Raw genomic sequence first — 15,831 nt, forward strand, 5'->3', positions numbered from 1 at the left:
CACAGAGGCTATAAACTATGAGACCTAAATATAGTACATATCACAAAATAGCCACTTCTTTAAAGTTTAAGTTCTTCCTATATTATTATATAAATAAAAAACCACAGAAATGACATTTTTTTGTTTATTAAGTTTGGTTTGCTGCCAGGTGTGGTGATAAAGACCTTTAATCCCAGCACTCACGAGACAGAAGCAGGTGGATCTCTGAGTCCAAGGCCATCCTGGTCTACATAGTGAGTTCCAGGAAAGCCTTGGCTATTTAGAGATCCTTTCTCAAAAAGATAAAATGATTTATTAATAGTACACTAGGGGTTGAGGATTTAGCTCAGTGGTAGCTCGCTTGCCTAGAAAGCGCAAGGCCCTGGGTTCGGTCCTCAGCTCTAGCAAAAAAAAAAAAAAAAAAAATTTTTTTAAAGTATTTTAAGACGGATGTAGTGGCTTTAATCCTAGCACTCAGGAGGCAAGAGGCAGGCAAATCTCTTGTGAGCCCAGCCTGATCTACATAGTGAGTTCCAGGACAGCCAGAGCTACATAATTACTGTCTCAAGAAAACAAAACAGAAGAAGAATAAAGTATTTTAGTTTTAAAGCAGGGAATGGTGGCTCATGCCTTTAATCCTAGCACTCCAGAAGCATAGACAAGCAGATTTCTGTGAGTTTGAAGCCAGCCAGGCCTACAAACCGAGTTCCAGGACAGCCAGAGCTGTTACACAGAGAAATCCTGTCTCAAAAAACATAATTTTTTTTGATCTCACAATTGAAAAAAAAAAAAAAAAGACAATTTGACACCAATAATTTGACTCTAAAATTAGTTGACAAACAGTTAAAATGACTAATTCACAAAGAACATCGAGAGAAGAAAGGTGTCATGCTTCATACATCCAGGGTGACAGCCGCTAGCGTGAGTGTTAAAAGCCTTTGGCTTTTCTCCAGCTCTGAATATCATCATTGCTCAGTGTCCTTTACACTGAGATATATTCCGAGGAAAGGTACTTCTGATAAGAGAAAGATGACATATCCTATCATTGACCTTCCTCTTCTGGACCAATTAACATAAAATATATTGTGTTCTATCTACTATGATTAGAAGCTTAGGAAATTGGGATTAATTTCACTAGTTTTCTTTTTTCTTGGTTTGGATATAGTAAGTTCTTTATTATAAAGTTTTTAAAAAATTTATGTGTATGGGTATTTTGTCTGCATGGGTGTCTGTGAATCACATGTGTACTTACTGCCCAGAAGCCAGAAAAGGGACCAGATGCCCAGGAACTGGAGTTACAATTAGGCCTCACATGGGTGCTGGGGAAAGAATTTGAGTTCTCTCCAGTGCTCTTCTAGCTGATCCATCTCTGCAGTTCTAAGTTATTTACTTTTATGACAAAGATAGTTCTTACTTTACAAAAAGCTGTTGTTTCTATTCTCATTTTAAAAATGCACTTAGGTGTTTTGAAGGCAAAAATAAAGTGCAAATGACTAAAAGGTAAAGTTTTCCTATATCAGAGACAGTCTCTTACCTGTTTGACATCTCGAATGAGATGGAACAGCATTGGATTAGTCGGACCTTGTTTCTTAAGGAAAAACAAGAGGAAACTATTAGCTTTGGTCTAAAATAAATAAGCTCCCTTTTTGTTACTTACAGTACTTACAAAGAGCCTCTGGAACAAATTCTAAAGACTTCCTTGCTAATGGGATCAATCTTAATTTTTACTGTTTTATAGTTGGTTCATATTTCAGGGAGAAACTTCTTATCAACAATGAGTAATCTTTTTAATTTTTACATCAATTAACAAGAGACAGGATACAAATAAGGTTCAGTGTAATTATACTAGATGGTAATAATGGATAAAACCAAAATAAGGCTATAACGCTATTTAAAAGAAATTTATAACCTATGGAGAAAGATACAAATCTTCTTAACTAGTATAGTAGATTCATTGAAAGCTGTGGAATATGTGAACTGCGGTAAGCACAGAATAAAATTTCAATAAATGACGACTAGACAGAAAAAAGTTGGCCAGCATATTAAGCAATCAATGCTTTACTAAATAGTTCGTGTGTTAAGAAAATGGTAAGTAATATACTCAGCACACACAGCATCTGAGGTTGGAGGTACCAAGTAAAAAGATTAAGTGAGAAAGGTAGGTAGGGTAAAAATGTGGCTACTATCTAGCCCAACTTTTATGAGTTCTAGACCAGCCTGGTCTATACTGAGAGTTGCAGGTAAGCCATGTCAACATATTGAGACCCTGTATCAGAAATTTAAAATCAACAGTGTCTATTTCTGAAAAACAATCAAGCCATATGGTGAGGATACTAAAGAGCCACCAAAGGTTGTTAAACTACAGAAAGATATAGCAAAATATGTTACAATAAAAAATAAAGAATTCTGAGCTGGAGAGATGGCTCAGGGGTTAAGAGCACTGTCTGCTCTTCCAGAGGTCCCGAGTTCAATCCTAGCAGCCACATGGTGGCTTACAGCCATCTCTGTAAAGAGATCTGGCGCCCTCTTCTATATACATAATAAATAAATAAATCTAAAAAAATAAAAAAAAGAATTTGATCAAGGAAAGAGATTAAAGAAATATGAATAGTGATAGTGAACTCAATTAAAAACAACCAAGTAGTACAAAGCTATCAGGAATTAAAAGAAGTAGTAAAAATTGGTGGCTCACGCCTTTAATCCCAGCACTTGGGGGGCAGAGCCAGGTGGATCTCTGTGAGTTCGAGGCCAGCCTGGTCTACAGAGATTCAGAACAGGCACCAAAACTACACAGAGAAATCCTGTCTCAGAAACAAACAAACAAAAAAAAGAAATTGATAAATTAGTATTCAGTTTTCTAGAAGTTATAAAGCTTGGCTTTGTTCAGTATTCTTCACAGCATAGCTCAATTAAATTTGCACTGGATCCACAGAAAACTATGAGGAAGTGTTTACCCTCCCCAGTGGTTCTAACATGAAATATGGAAAAAAAACAGAGAGAGAGAGAGAGAGAATACTAAGTTTTTACAAGAAAAAATACACCAAAAGAAAGATACCAAAAGGTCAACAACCATGAATAAGAAATAAAAAAGGAAAACTATTATGTACATTTTCCAATAATGAAAAAATAAAAAAACAAAAATAAAACATCATCCTCTAAGGAAGAAGTGGACCCTATACTTTTAAAAGGTAAGAAGGAAAAGAAAAGATGTGTTATTATGTTAACATCACTTTCCCACATGGCTACATCAATAGAAAAGGGCTCCTAAAACCGGAGAGTAGGAAAGCTGCATTTCTCCCCCATAACAATTAAGACACTGAAAACTATCAATAGGAGTGTATATTTTCAGATAAAATGACATTTTCAAAGACAATAAAACAGTCAACAAAGAATTTTATCAGACTTACAGTGTTATAAAGTTCTTCCAGTCTCGGAATGGTAAGGAATTTATGCATGCTTACTCCATTTTCAATAAGAAGTTTTACAAATGACACTCTATCCATTACAAGAGCATCAAGCATAGCCTGTTCCAAGGATCCAACCTAGAGTATCAAATTAATAAATACATTTCACATGTTCCAACTTTCAATTCCTTAAATACAAGTCTTTATGACTTATACCTTAATGTTCTCAAAGTGTGGGAACAAAATGAGAAAGATGCAAAACAGTTACCAAAGGTATTTAGAGAATGTATAAAAAGACCCACCTTACATGGGATTCCCTAAATAATGTTGCATAAATGCTCTATCTGTAAGACACCAAATGTTGTATGGAGGTGGGAGAAAGGAGCTATGAAATCCATCACCAATTAGATTGAGAAAACAGGGCTGGAGACATGCTCAGTAGGTAGGTGCCTGCTTCCGGCCTCCAGCTCAGAGCTGGAATTACAGAAGCATGTCACCCACTCAGTTTATGCAATGCTGGAATGGAACCCAAGGCTTCCTATAAACTAGACAAGCACTTTACTACTAGACTACATCCCAGTTCTACTTTTAATAACACATCATTAAATGCTTAAAAAGAACTCTTGGTAGTAAAAATCAATTTGGAAATCAATGTGTTTCCACTGCTGTTTTAATATCATTCTGATTCAGTCCTCAAAGGTGTACCACACAACTAAACACTTTCCCCTCTAGTATCACTACCTCCAATTCATCCTCTGTGTTCTTTAACTGGAGAAGGCTATGGTCTCGAAGGTATTTTTTTTCTCTCTTTGGTTTTTCAAGACAAGATTTCTCTGTGTAGCCTTGGCTGTCCTGGAACTTATTCTGTTAGCTCAGCTGGCCTCGAACTCATAGAGATCTGTGGTGATATTGTGTCCCCCAAAATATTGTGCACCCTAATAAACTTATCTGGGGTCAGACAACAGGACAGCCACTAGATACAGAGGCCAGAAAATGGTGGCACACACACCTTTAATCCTAGCATTCCGAAGGCAGAGATCCACCTGGATCTCTGTGAGTTCAAAGCCACACTGGAAACAGCCAGGCATGGTGACACACACCTTTAATCCCAGGAAGTGATGGCAGAAAGCAGAAAGGTATTTAAGGTGTGAGGACGAGAAACTAGAGCTGGTTAAGCTTTTAGGCTTTTGAGTAGCAGTTCAGCTAAGATCCATTCAGATGAGGACACAGAGGCTTCCAATCTGAGAAAACAGGATCAACTGAGGAACTGGCGAGGTGAGGTGGCTATGGCCTGTTCTGCTTCTCTGATCTTCCAGCTTTAACACCAATACCTGGCTCCGGGTTTGTTTTAATTAATAAAACCTTTAAGGTTCGTGCTACAGAGACCCACCTACCTACCAAATGCTGGGATTAAAGGCATGTACCACCACTGCCTGACCTCTAATATACTATATTTACCTAGTAAATACACATATGTGCTATACATGTTAAAATTTCAAGACAGAAGCATGGTTTTTTAAAAAATACATTTCACTACTCAGTTTTGTGACAAGAAAAATATTTTGATGTTACACTAAAAAATATGGTCAAATGTACAAAAAATGTAAATTTTTTTCTGAATTAACAGCTTATAATTTATCATGGATGTTATTCCTATTTAAGTAAAATTATTTCCTATCACCACACACAGACAATTATGCTATTATTTATTACAACATTTACATTCAAATCTACTCTACTTTCCCTTTGATCCCTCTGCTCTACTCTACACATTATATTTACCGTCTCCCTTATAATTAGCCAGACACTTTACAGGCAGTGAATATAGTAGAGGGGATCCTAAAAGAACACTCTTGCCCTCACAAAATTTATTTTCTAGGAATAGGAAGATAAATCATGAATAAACAGTAAATAGAGGGACTGCACAGGAACCGGACTAAAACCAAGGCATGTCATAATGAGTTCTGTACACAGAGCAAGAGTTCCAAAACTTCTTCAACCTTAGAATTTTTACAGATACTATTAAAATACCTTAATAAAAAACAAAAGTTATTAAGCAAATACACCTTACTAATATTTATACTTGGGTCAGAAAGGTAAAATGTGAGTATAAATAACAGTCCCAATATATACTTTCTTACACTTTTTCCTTTCCAAGACCATCTTCTGTTACAAAATTCAAAGATGCTCAACTTTTAACAAAATGATGTATGCTGTCTATGGTAACACAAATATCCTATCTCTAGATTACTCAAAATTCTTAATTAAATAGAGCAGATATTAATATTGTATTGATTATGGAATAAAAAAGGAAACTTATGTACAGCCTAATTACATAGTACTCATTTTGTGGTTGGGGGAATCCATGGATATAAAACCTGTAGCTACTAAGTGTCCACTTTAGTTAATTTCATTATATGGTGTACTTAGATTATCTACATACCAGCCACTGCTGTCCATAAACAAATACATGATTTTTGGCAATATCAACTCTGTCCCATGCCAGTGTAAGGATAAGCTGGTCAAATGCAGATGCATTAGTACCTAATTGAATAAAGAAAACAGTTGGTGAGTATATCTCTATTACTTTGTAAGCGTTTACAAACTGTCCCTAGAACCCTTTAATTTACACAGCTGGTGTCTACCACCATGGAGCATTTGTATTTTCAAGTATAAAAAAACATTGCCTCAGAATGTAGGAACCAAGGAACAAAAGATAATTTGTTTCTACCACAGGCATAGTACTTCAAGGATTCTGAAAAATGTTTTTTCAGGTACTTTTCTGCACATAGATAAGTACAGTCATATACAATAAATTATTAAGAAAGGGATAGACTATACATTAATAAGTGGGATCTGAGCTGGAGAGATGGCTCAGTGGGTAAACATACCTGCTCCCAAGCCTGTCAACTCAAGTTCCATCTCCTGGCCTCACATGGTAAAATAAGTGTTCTCCAACCTCTACATGTGCATCATAGCATGCGCAAATGTAAATGGGTTTACACACCACACATAAATAAATAAATGAATGAATGAATGAATGAATAAATAAATGGATAAATAAATGTAAGGTTTTTTTTAAAAAAAGATTGAATAAATGGCCCCCAGGATGAAAAGATGGCAGAGTGGATAAAATATGTGCTCTGCAAACATGAGAACCAGAGTTCTGATCCCTATCACCCTTGAAGGAAAAAATGATGGTGAAATGTAACCCTATGGCTTGGATGGAAAGGAGAGAGACAAGTGGATTTCTGGAGTTTGCTTGCCAACCAGTCTCAATGGATCAGTGAAGTAAACACACACACACACACAGAGGGAGAGAGAGAGAGAAAGATGGGGTCAGAGATGAGCATGACGTGTAACATCTGTAATATTAGCATTGAGATGGTGCATCAGGAGGACTGCCATGAGATTAAACCCAGGTAAATCTACAGAGCAAGTCTTACTAAAAACCTAAGTTTAGTAGCTGCCTTATGAGATTCACTCTACATGGCTTTCCTTAACAGAATATTTTACTTTGTATGTAATAATCTTTAAAGCATGAAATAGTTAAAACATTCCAGTACATAGATATTTAGGTTACTCTGAAAATTTTCAAGTATATTTTAGTTCAAGTTTGGGTATTTAAATACAACGATCATCCCGGGGTTGGGGATTTAGCTCAGTGATAGAATGCTTGCCTAGCAAGCTCAAGGCCCTGGGTTCAATCCTCAGCTCTGGCCAAAAAAAAAAAAAAAAGTTGTAAATACAACGATTCTCTAGAAGCTAATTTTCTAGATATAAGAATATCACTTTAAGCCAGGCAGTGATGGCGTACATCTTTAATCCCAGAACTGGGAAGTCAGAATCAGGCGGATCTCTGTGAATTTGAAGCCAGCCTGGTCTACAGAGCAAGTTCCATGATAGCCAGGGCTTTACAGAGAAACCTTGTATTGAAAAACAAACAAAATATCACTTTAAAGCTTCTGATATATTCAAGAAGCCTGTACTATTTACATAGAAGATATGTATTTCTCTATGTGGGAGGAGAAGCAGTGGCACTTACTTAGAGTTTATTTCTACTTTAATTTATTATTAATTTTTGAGTTTTTGAGACAGGTTTTCTGTTTATCCCTTAGCTATCTAGAATTCTTTCTGCAGTCCAGGCTGGCTCTGAACTCAGAGATCTACCTGCCTCTGCTTCCCAAATGCTGGAATTAAAGGTATGCATCACCACTGCCCAGCAAAGTTAATTTATTATTTTTAATAAATAAAATGTATTTTCTACAGCTGACCACCAGGTATTGAATAACCAATTGTGGGACTTCCTCCTGATGAACACTAACTCTCAGCAGTGGTTAATTACCTGTAGCTATTCATTTAGGGGTGGGGCCCTTGTGAGAATCACCCATCCATTTTACATGTCCATTGGTGTTATTGTTTAGGTCTTGTTTAGATAACATATTGCTGAGATTTCATGTGGCAACCCAGTCATAGCTAGAAGATACAATATCACAGCAGACTTTTTTGTCTCCTGGTTTCCAGTCTTCCTGCAAAATGTTCCTTGGGTGGACATTTGTGTTGCAAACGTAGCAACTGGGATTGAGCACCCACTGCAGGTCGTTCTCCACGTTTTCAGCAGTGGTTTTGGTAAATGTCCTCTCTTTCGTTAAAACAAGTTTCTCTGATGAGGGGTGAGAGCTACATTTACCAGACTAGGTCGTCACACAGAATGCCTTGTTTCTATTTTTTTTTCTCTCTGTTGTAGCTTTGCGCCTTTCCTGGAACCCGCTCTGTAGCCCAGGCTGGCCTCGAACTCACAGAGATCCACCTGGCTCTGCCTCCCAAGTGCTGGGATTAAAGGCATGCACCACCACTGCCCGGCCTATTTTTATACAATAATAATATTGAAATACAATTCCATTAATCATGTCTTTGGATTCTTCCTCAAATTTTCATACTCATTTTCTCCATAAGATATTCATCTTTTTTAAAAAATTTACAACCTTTAATTATTTTGTGTGTGTGTGTGTGTGTGTGTGTGTGTGTGTGTGTGTGTGTGTGAGAGAGAGAGAGAGAGAGAGAGAGAGAGCGCGCGCGCGCTGTGGATATCACTCTGTATAAATAAAATGCTGATTGGCCAGTAGCCAGGCAGAAAGTATAGGTGGGGTGGAACAAGAGAGAAGAGAATTCTGGGAAGTGGAAGGCTGGGTGGAGAGATACTGCCAGCCACTGCCATGATAGGGATGATGTACGGTAATGGTAAGCCAAGAGACACGTGGCAAAGTATAGATTAATAGGAATGGGTTAATTTAAGATAGAAGTGGATAACAAGAAGTCTGCCGTGGCCATACAGTTTGTAAACAATGTGAGTCTCTGTGTGCTTACTTGGTTGGGTCTGAGCATCTATGGGCCTGGCGGGTGAGATTTGTCCTGACTGTGGGCCAGGCAGGAAAACTCTAACTACAAGTGTGTGTGTGTGTGTGTGTGTGTGTGTGTGTGTGTGTGTGTGTGTGTGTATGTGCCACAGCAATCATGTGTAGATCAGAGGACAACTTTCATGAATTGATTCTCTGCTTCCACTATAGATTCCAGGGACTGAACTTATATTATCAGGCTCGTGTGACAAGTGCCTTGATCCACTCAGCCATTTCAAGGGCCCAATATAGCCGTCTGTCAAATTCCTTCACTTTAACATTGACTCCTTAGTTTCTCCTTTGTAAGATGAAGATTAAAAAAACAAAACCAGGCCACCTAGGATGACTGGCTAGCACACAGAGTACATATGACAAAGAGTACAGAGACATAGTGTTCTATTATTATCTTATGTTGTGATACGTATGTCATCTCTCTTTTTACTATATTTATGGCTTCTGGGTTTCTTAATATTTATGCAGCTCTTGATCCTAAGATGATATATACTTAATTATGTTATTATTTACATTTAAAAAACATTATGTTATTTTTAAAAACATACTGGCAAGTTGTTGTGGTCTAATATTTGGTACATCCTTATGGATAACAAAACAGTGACCTTTGCTCCTGCCAAATATGTCGTTTTCAGGTACCCAGACAGGAAACTATTTTCATTTCTTTCTATTGTTGTTGTTGTTGCTTTTTGAGACAGGGTTTCATTGTGTAGCTTTGCGCCTTTCCTGGAACTCACTTGGTAGCCCAGGCTGGCCTCGAACTCACAGAGATCTGCCTGGCTCTGCCTCTCGAGTGCTGGGATTACAGGCGTGCGCCACCACCGCCCGGCCTATTTTCATTTCTTATTTTTGAAAATATTTTTCACTGTGACATTTTGTTCTATCAGTGGATATGTTCGGTAAGATTTTGAGAGAAAAACAAAGTACATATGTATCAATCCGCTATTCCTAGAAGACAACACTAGTTTTCAAATTTTCTTCAAAAGAAAATAGCATATCCTATACCTTGCTTGAGATAGAGCATCTTACTGCCTTAGCGTATGCCCTTTCAGAGGCACTGGCAGTGAGAGGCTCTGGCAGTGAGATTCTCTGGAGTTCCAGTACTGAGACTACAGGTGCACAGTACCACCTGACTTTATATACAGGGGCCTGTACAGCAAGCATTTTATTCAAAACTCACACCTGGGGGTTGGGGATTTAGCTCAGTGGTAGAGTGCTTGCCTAGCGAGAGCAAGGCCCTGGGTTCGGTCCTCAGCTCAAAAAAAAAAAAAACAAAACAAAACAAAAAAAAACCACTCACACCTGTCATATACTTTTTTTTTTAAATAAATAAAAAAAAATGCTTTTCCATAATGTATTTGAACAAGGTCCCCTCCTCAATTCCTCCCAGATCCATTCTACCACCTCAATGTCATGTTCTCTCCCCTATCAAGCATGTAAGCATGCATACACTCACACACACACAACCAACCCCAAAATGAAAATCAAAACAAACAGAAAGACAATAATATAAAATAAAAAAAGACCAAAATGAAATAAAAATCCTCCCCCTACAAAAATAAACTACAGATTCCAGGGCAACTTCCATGCCCTGGAATAATTGGTCAATACAAAACCTGTTACAAGTTTAAGGAGATAATTGAGTCTGGAGGCATAAATTTTCAAAAATAAGAATAAAAGTCTATAGGACAGAAAACTACAAATCTACAAAACTAATTTGTTGTCAACAAAAAAAGTGATGGTGTCTTTCATTAAAAACAAACAAACAAACAAACAAACAAACAAACAACTATTGAAAACCCACTCCTTAACCTTTAGCTAAATGAAAAGTCCTACCTTATATAAATAAGACATAAATTAAAGATAATTTAAGATTTCAGAATCTTACCTTTTTAGTCAAGCATGGTGGCTCAGACCTTAAACCCTGCACTTGGATCTACATGACTTCCAGGACAGCCAGAGCTATGGTAAGGCTATGTCTCAAAAAACAAAACAAAACAAAACAACAACAACAAAAAAAAACCCTTACCTTTCAGCAGTGCAGTAAGTATTGCCACATCTATATCTTGATGTTCCTCGGATCCAATGTGGAAAACAGTGATCTAGTTCAAAATATATTATTATGTCTTTATTTTAAAAGCTAAAGTATTATAGAAAAAAACAATTTCGAATACTACAAAGAAAAATGTCTTTATGTAGATTTACACAGAAACATATCTACAGGACTGGCAAGATGGCTAAGTGGGTAAATGTGCTTGCTTGCCACATGTGATGATTTGAATGAGGATGGCCCCTGTAAGCTCACGTTTGAATGCTTGGTCTTCAGTTGGTAGAACTGTTGGGGAAGAGTCAGGAGATTCTTATAGGAGGAGGTATGTCACTGGGAGTAAGCTTTGAGGTTTGGTCAGCTCTGACATTCTTAGTTAGCTGCCCTCCCTCATGGTTGTCTCAACATGAAAGCTCTCAGCTACTGCTCCAGCTCCATGTCTGCCTGCTGCCATGCTCCCTGCCATGATGATCATGAATTCATCTCACCCCCTGAAACTGTAAGACCCCATTAAATGCTCTTTTGTAAGTTGCCTTGGTCATGGTGTTTACACAGCAAAAGAAAAGTAATTAAGACACCATACAAACCTGACAACTAAGTTCAGTCTCCAGAAACCATGTAAAGGTGGAAGGAAAGAATTGACTACACAAAGTTGTCCTCTGACCTCGATGCATGCATGCCCACACAATCACACACACATATAATATTAATAATGTTTTTATACAGACATAAATTTTTGAAGTCACTAACTACAGATTTCTAAATCTATAGACATAAGTGATCTAATATTTCAACCCTAAAATGAAACAGAAAATTAAGATTATCACTAATCAAATATATCATCAGGCATATCCAAAAGTAGTTTGTTTCATATCACATCACCTCTTTTTAATCTATTTTATGTCTGTCAGCTGACTAAGCAGTTTGTGGGGAGAGGTTAGAGATAACTATCAGGACAAATCATGTTGCTCTTTCTACAGAGTGAGCATTTATTCAAGTGATTAATGTATTCCTTTTATTCTTTTGAGGAAAATTCCTGCTATGTAGGGAGCTTTTACCTAGATACTTTTCAGAACATAAAAGGTGATTAGTGCACAAGTACAAAGTGTTCAACTACCTTCATTTCATGGAGAACAAAGCCAGCAATGAAAGACATCAACACTTGATCAAAGCCAAAGACCAAGAGGTGACAGCAAGTCCATGTTCCTATCTACTTACAAAACTTAAAATTTTATCTCTGAAAGTAAGCCATGTTTACATGTATGAAACGAAGCAGCACAGACCTTTAATCTAGTAGTCTTCAACAGAGTAAAAGGCTTAAATTATTTTCTCAAACATTTTATTAGAGAAGCCATTAGCAACTGTAATTCTCCTTTGTGGGTGTGTGTGCAGGGGTGGGGGGTGGTGGAGTGTATGTGGGGTTTGCACACAGCATCCACATAAAGGCAAAGGGCATCATCAGGATTGATGGCAAGCACCTATAGCCACTGAGCCATGCTGCCTATTCCTTTGCAGCCTTCTTAAATACTAAGCACAGTCAGTTATGAAAATTCCTTTAAAACAATACAATGTCTCAATACTATGAAAATTAGTCTTTTGATGCCATCACTCAGCTGGAGATAGATAAGTAAATGACAGAACAGCTTTAAAAACTTAAAATACAGGGCTGGAGAGATGGCTCAGAGGTTAAGAGCACTGACTGCTCTTCCAGAGGTTCAGAGTTCTATTCCCAGCAACCACATGGTGGCTCACAACCATCTGTAAAGGGATCTGGTGCCCTCTTCTGGCCTGCAGTCATACATGCTATATACATATAAATAAATAAATCTTTAAAAAAACAAAAACAAAAAAAAAACTTAAAACACAGGCTAGAGATGGCTCAGAGGTTAAGAGCACTGACAGTTCTTCCAGTTCAATTCCCAGCAACCACATGGTGGCTAACAACCATCTGTAATGAGATCTGGTGCCCTCTTCTGGCCTGCAGGCATACATGCAGGCAGAATACTGTATACTTAATAAATAAAATTAATTTGAAAAGAGTCTACATTAAAAAATTAAAACACAAACTAAAAAATAAAATATTCTATGAATTAGAATGTGCTTTAACAGAGATAAAACATTTATTTTGCTGAAATCTACTCACAAGCTCTTTTTTTTTCATGCACTCCATCAACGTTTGAAATAAATGAACTGCTTCACTCTGGCCAAAGTTAAACGTTTTTTTGATAGTTGATATAATATCAGGCTCTGCTGCATCAGGAAGATTCCTGGTAGAAGAAGAAAAAGACTTTCATCTTCTCTGCAGGATCGAAACGAAGTACAGGCAGACTGAAGCAAGGCTTCTGAAGGCTCTGCAGTAATGCTAAATAGTGACTTCCTGAGACACCCGTTGTTAATCTATAGAGTATTGTGAATGTTCTAAACAAAGTGTGTGGTGTAGTATTAGTACTCAGATTTTACAAGGTATCTAAGGATGATTCTATATTATGACTTACAAAACAATTTACCAAGGTGTCTTCAACATGGACACATTTACACAGCTCAAAGTATTAAAATGCAGAAGTTCATGATCAAAGTCTCTGTTGGCCTAGTTTTACTTCAGTTCTTTTCAGGAACCACAAAAGTCAACAACTAAGATGTTCTGTGGAATAGTCCTTTACGCTGTGTGAATATATGTCGCTGTGATTGGTTTAATAAAGAAGCTGACAGGGCAATAGCTGGACAGAATACGGTTAGGCGGGAGAACCAGACCAAGGACACAGGGAAAGAAGAGTGGTGTCAGGAGTCACCAGCAAGACATGGAAGTGAAACAGGAGATGAGAGACGAAAGAGGTAAAACCATGTGGCAAAAAGTAGATTAATATAAGTGGGTTCATTTAAGTTGTAAGAGTTAGCTAGTAACAAGCCTCAGTTATTAGCTTGAGTATTTATAATCAATAATAAATCTTACTGTTAGTTATTTGGGGGCAGCTGCCAGGACACAGAAAAACTCCACCTACAATGTTCTAAAATCTTTTTCAGTAATTTGAGTAATTTTCTCCTTAAAAATGAAAGTTCACAAGTTCCCATGTCATCCTGCCATAAAGGGCACACTACTCTCTGCACATGCCAGTTTGGGTGTATGTGCTGCCATATCTCCTCTGGAAACAGACTCATACATCTTCTGTCCATTTAGTTAGCTGCTAATGTTCAGAAATTTAACACACAGGTTCCATCTTTACTCAGTTAGAACAATTCCACTGTACAGATATGCCAAAATTTATTTATTTAGGCTTCTTCTGGTAGATGTTACATTATGTCCTTTTCTTGTACAAACCACCCTACAACAAGAAATTTTATACAAGTGTTTACCTGTAGAAACCATTACATGAAATTAAACCATCAGGTCAAAGGTATGTCTCTGAAGCAATCATTGTTTTCTAAAGATGACTACACTTTAGTTCATTCCAACAGGTTTGACACAAGCTACTCCTTAGGTCTGAACAAAGTATTTTATTCAATCTGAGATTCTCATGTTCATTAGACAAAGGAGTTGAGTACTGCATAAACTATAAGACTCTAATATATTGAAAAGTCTGCTCTACTCTTCACTCACCCTCCTTCTTCTGTCTGCTTATGGATATATGCTAGTAAATCTGCAGCTCTGCCTGTCCCTTCACACACAACAACTGGAACAGGGGGGCTTTCCTGAAGGTACTCCAGTACTGTAAGGATGACATTTGGGCCGCCTTCAAATATCAGAGCCACCACAGGAACACCTTGCCCAATTCCTGAAAAGGACAAAAGTTTAATTAGTAAATCTGACAAAACTCAGTAATTTAATCTTATTTCTTATGAGACAGTTGGCTTTCCTTGATGCACTGGATGTTAGCAACAGCCAGTCTCATACAACGGAGCACTAAACACTTAGATCCTCCTGTCTCAGCCTCCTAAGAGCTGTGATTACAAGCAAGAGCACCATGGGGGCTTGTTTTACATCTTCATACTGTATTGGTTCAATTTCTAATACATATCTACTTTTATTTAATTTTAATAAGGCTCTAAGACGGGGCTGGAGAGATGGCTCAGCAGCTAAGAGCACTGACTGTTCTCAAAGAGGACCCAGGTTCAATCCCCAGCACCCACATGCTTAAACTCATCTTTAACTCACAATCTACTTTAACACCAGTCCCAGGGGATTTGATACTCTCTTCTGGCTTCTGTGGGCACTAGGCATGCACATAGTGCACAGACATATGATATAGGAAGCTGAGACACCCATAAATGTTAAATAAATAATTAAAAAAAAATCTAAGGCCTCTACTTTTTAGTGAAGAATACTACTTTTCATTTTTACAACAACCTAAAGTGTGATGACAAAACATAAAATACTTCTAAGTATAGGTTTATAAAACATCACTAGTTCTCAGAGTGGGCAAGAAGGCTCAGTGAGCAAAACAAAGCATCAACGAGTCCAACTGCCAAGTTCCATAGCGGATCTTGAGAATCAGCTCCCATGAGCTATCCTGTGACCTCCAGTCACCCCACACGGGGAGAGAGAAGTAATAAAATAGAATAAAATAAAATAATAGAATATTTAAGATGTCCTTTATGTGTTTTATCCTTTAAGTGTTTTATCTGTGTGTCAGTCTGTGTACCTCATGTGTGCCTCGTGTCCTTTGAGGTCAGAATAGGGCACTGTATCCCCTGGAACTGTTGTTATGGAAAGCTAGCTGTAGGCCACCATGTGGGTGCTGGGAACTGAACTCAGGTCCTCTGCAATAGTAACATGGGCTCTCAACCACTGAGCCGTATTTTTTAAATTACTGGTTTACAAAAACATTGTGACTCTACTATGTATGCTCTTCTGTAATTTTTGTATTTCTATGTCACAGCATCAGAGTTCATCTTCTTGGTGTACTAGGATTATAGAATTCCTTCTACTTGTAATAAAATATAGAGGTTGAAGAAGAAAGTTCAGTCGTAGTTGGAAGGAAAACCTGTTCCAAGAACA

General features: G+C 37.5%; 1 protein-coding gene across 5 annotated transcripts in view; it reads right to left on the reverse strand.

Moving 5' to 3' along the window:
* The window catches only part of Trpm7 (transient receptor potential cation channel subfamily M member 7), a 90,787-nt gene that overhangs the window by 44,230 nt on the left and 30,726 nt on the right, over window positions 1–15,831 (reverse strand). For all 5 annotated transcript variants that reach the window (XM_036183387.1, XM_036183386.1, XM_036183388.1 and 2 more), the window contains exons 8-13: window positions 14,434–14,608; window positions 12,982–13,105; window positions 10,821–10,893; window positions 5,827–5,927; window positions 3,387–3,521; window positions 1,514–1,567 (exon numbers count right to left, since the gene is read on the reverse strand). In XM_036183387.1, coding sequence (XP_036039280.1) covers window positions 1,514–1,567; window positions 3,387–3,521; window positions 5,827–5,927; window positions 10,821–10,893; window positions 12,982–13,105; window positions 14,434–14,608 — 662 coding nt within the window. The remainder of the gene's footprint in view (window positions 1–1,513; window positions 1,568–3,386; window positions 3,522–5,826; window positions 5,928–10,820; window positions 10,894–12,981; window positions 13,106–14,433; window positions 14,609–15,831) is intronic.

This window comes from Onychomys torridus, chromosome 4 (assembly GCF_903995425.1).
Source record: "Onychomys torridus chromosome 4, mOncTor1.1, whole genome shotgun sequence".
NCBI classification, from domain to species: domain Eukaryota; kingdom Metazoa; phylum Chordata; class Mammalia; order Rodentia; family Cricetidae; genus Onychomys; species Onychomys torridus.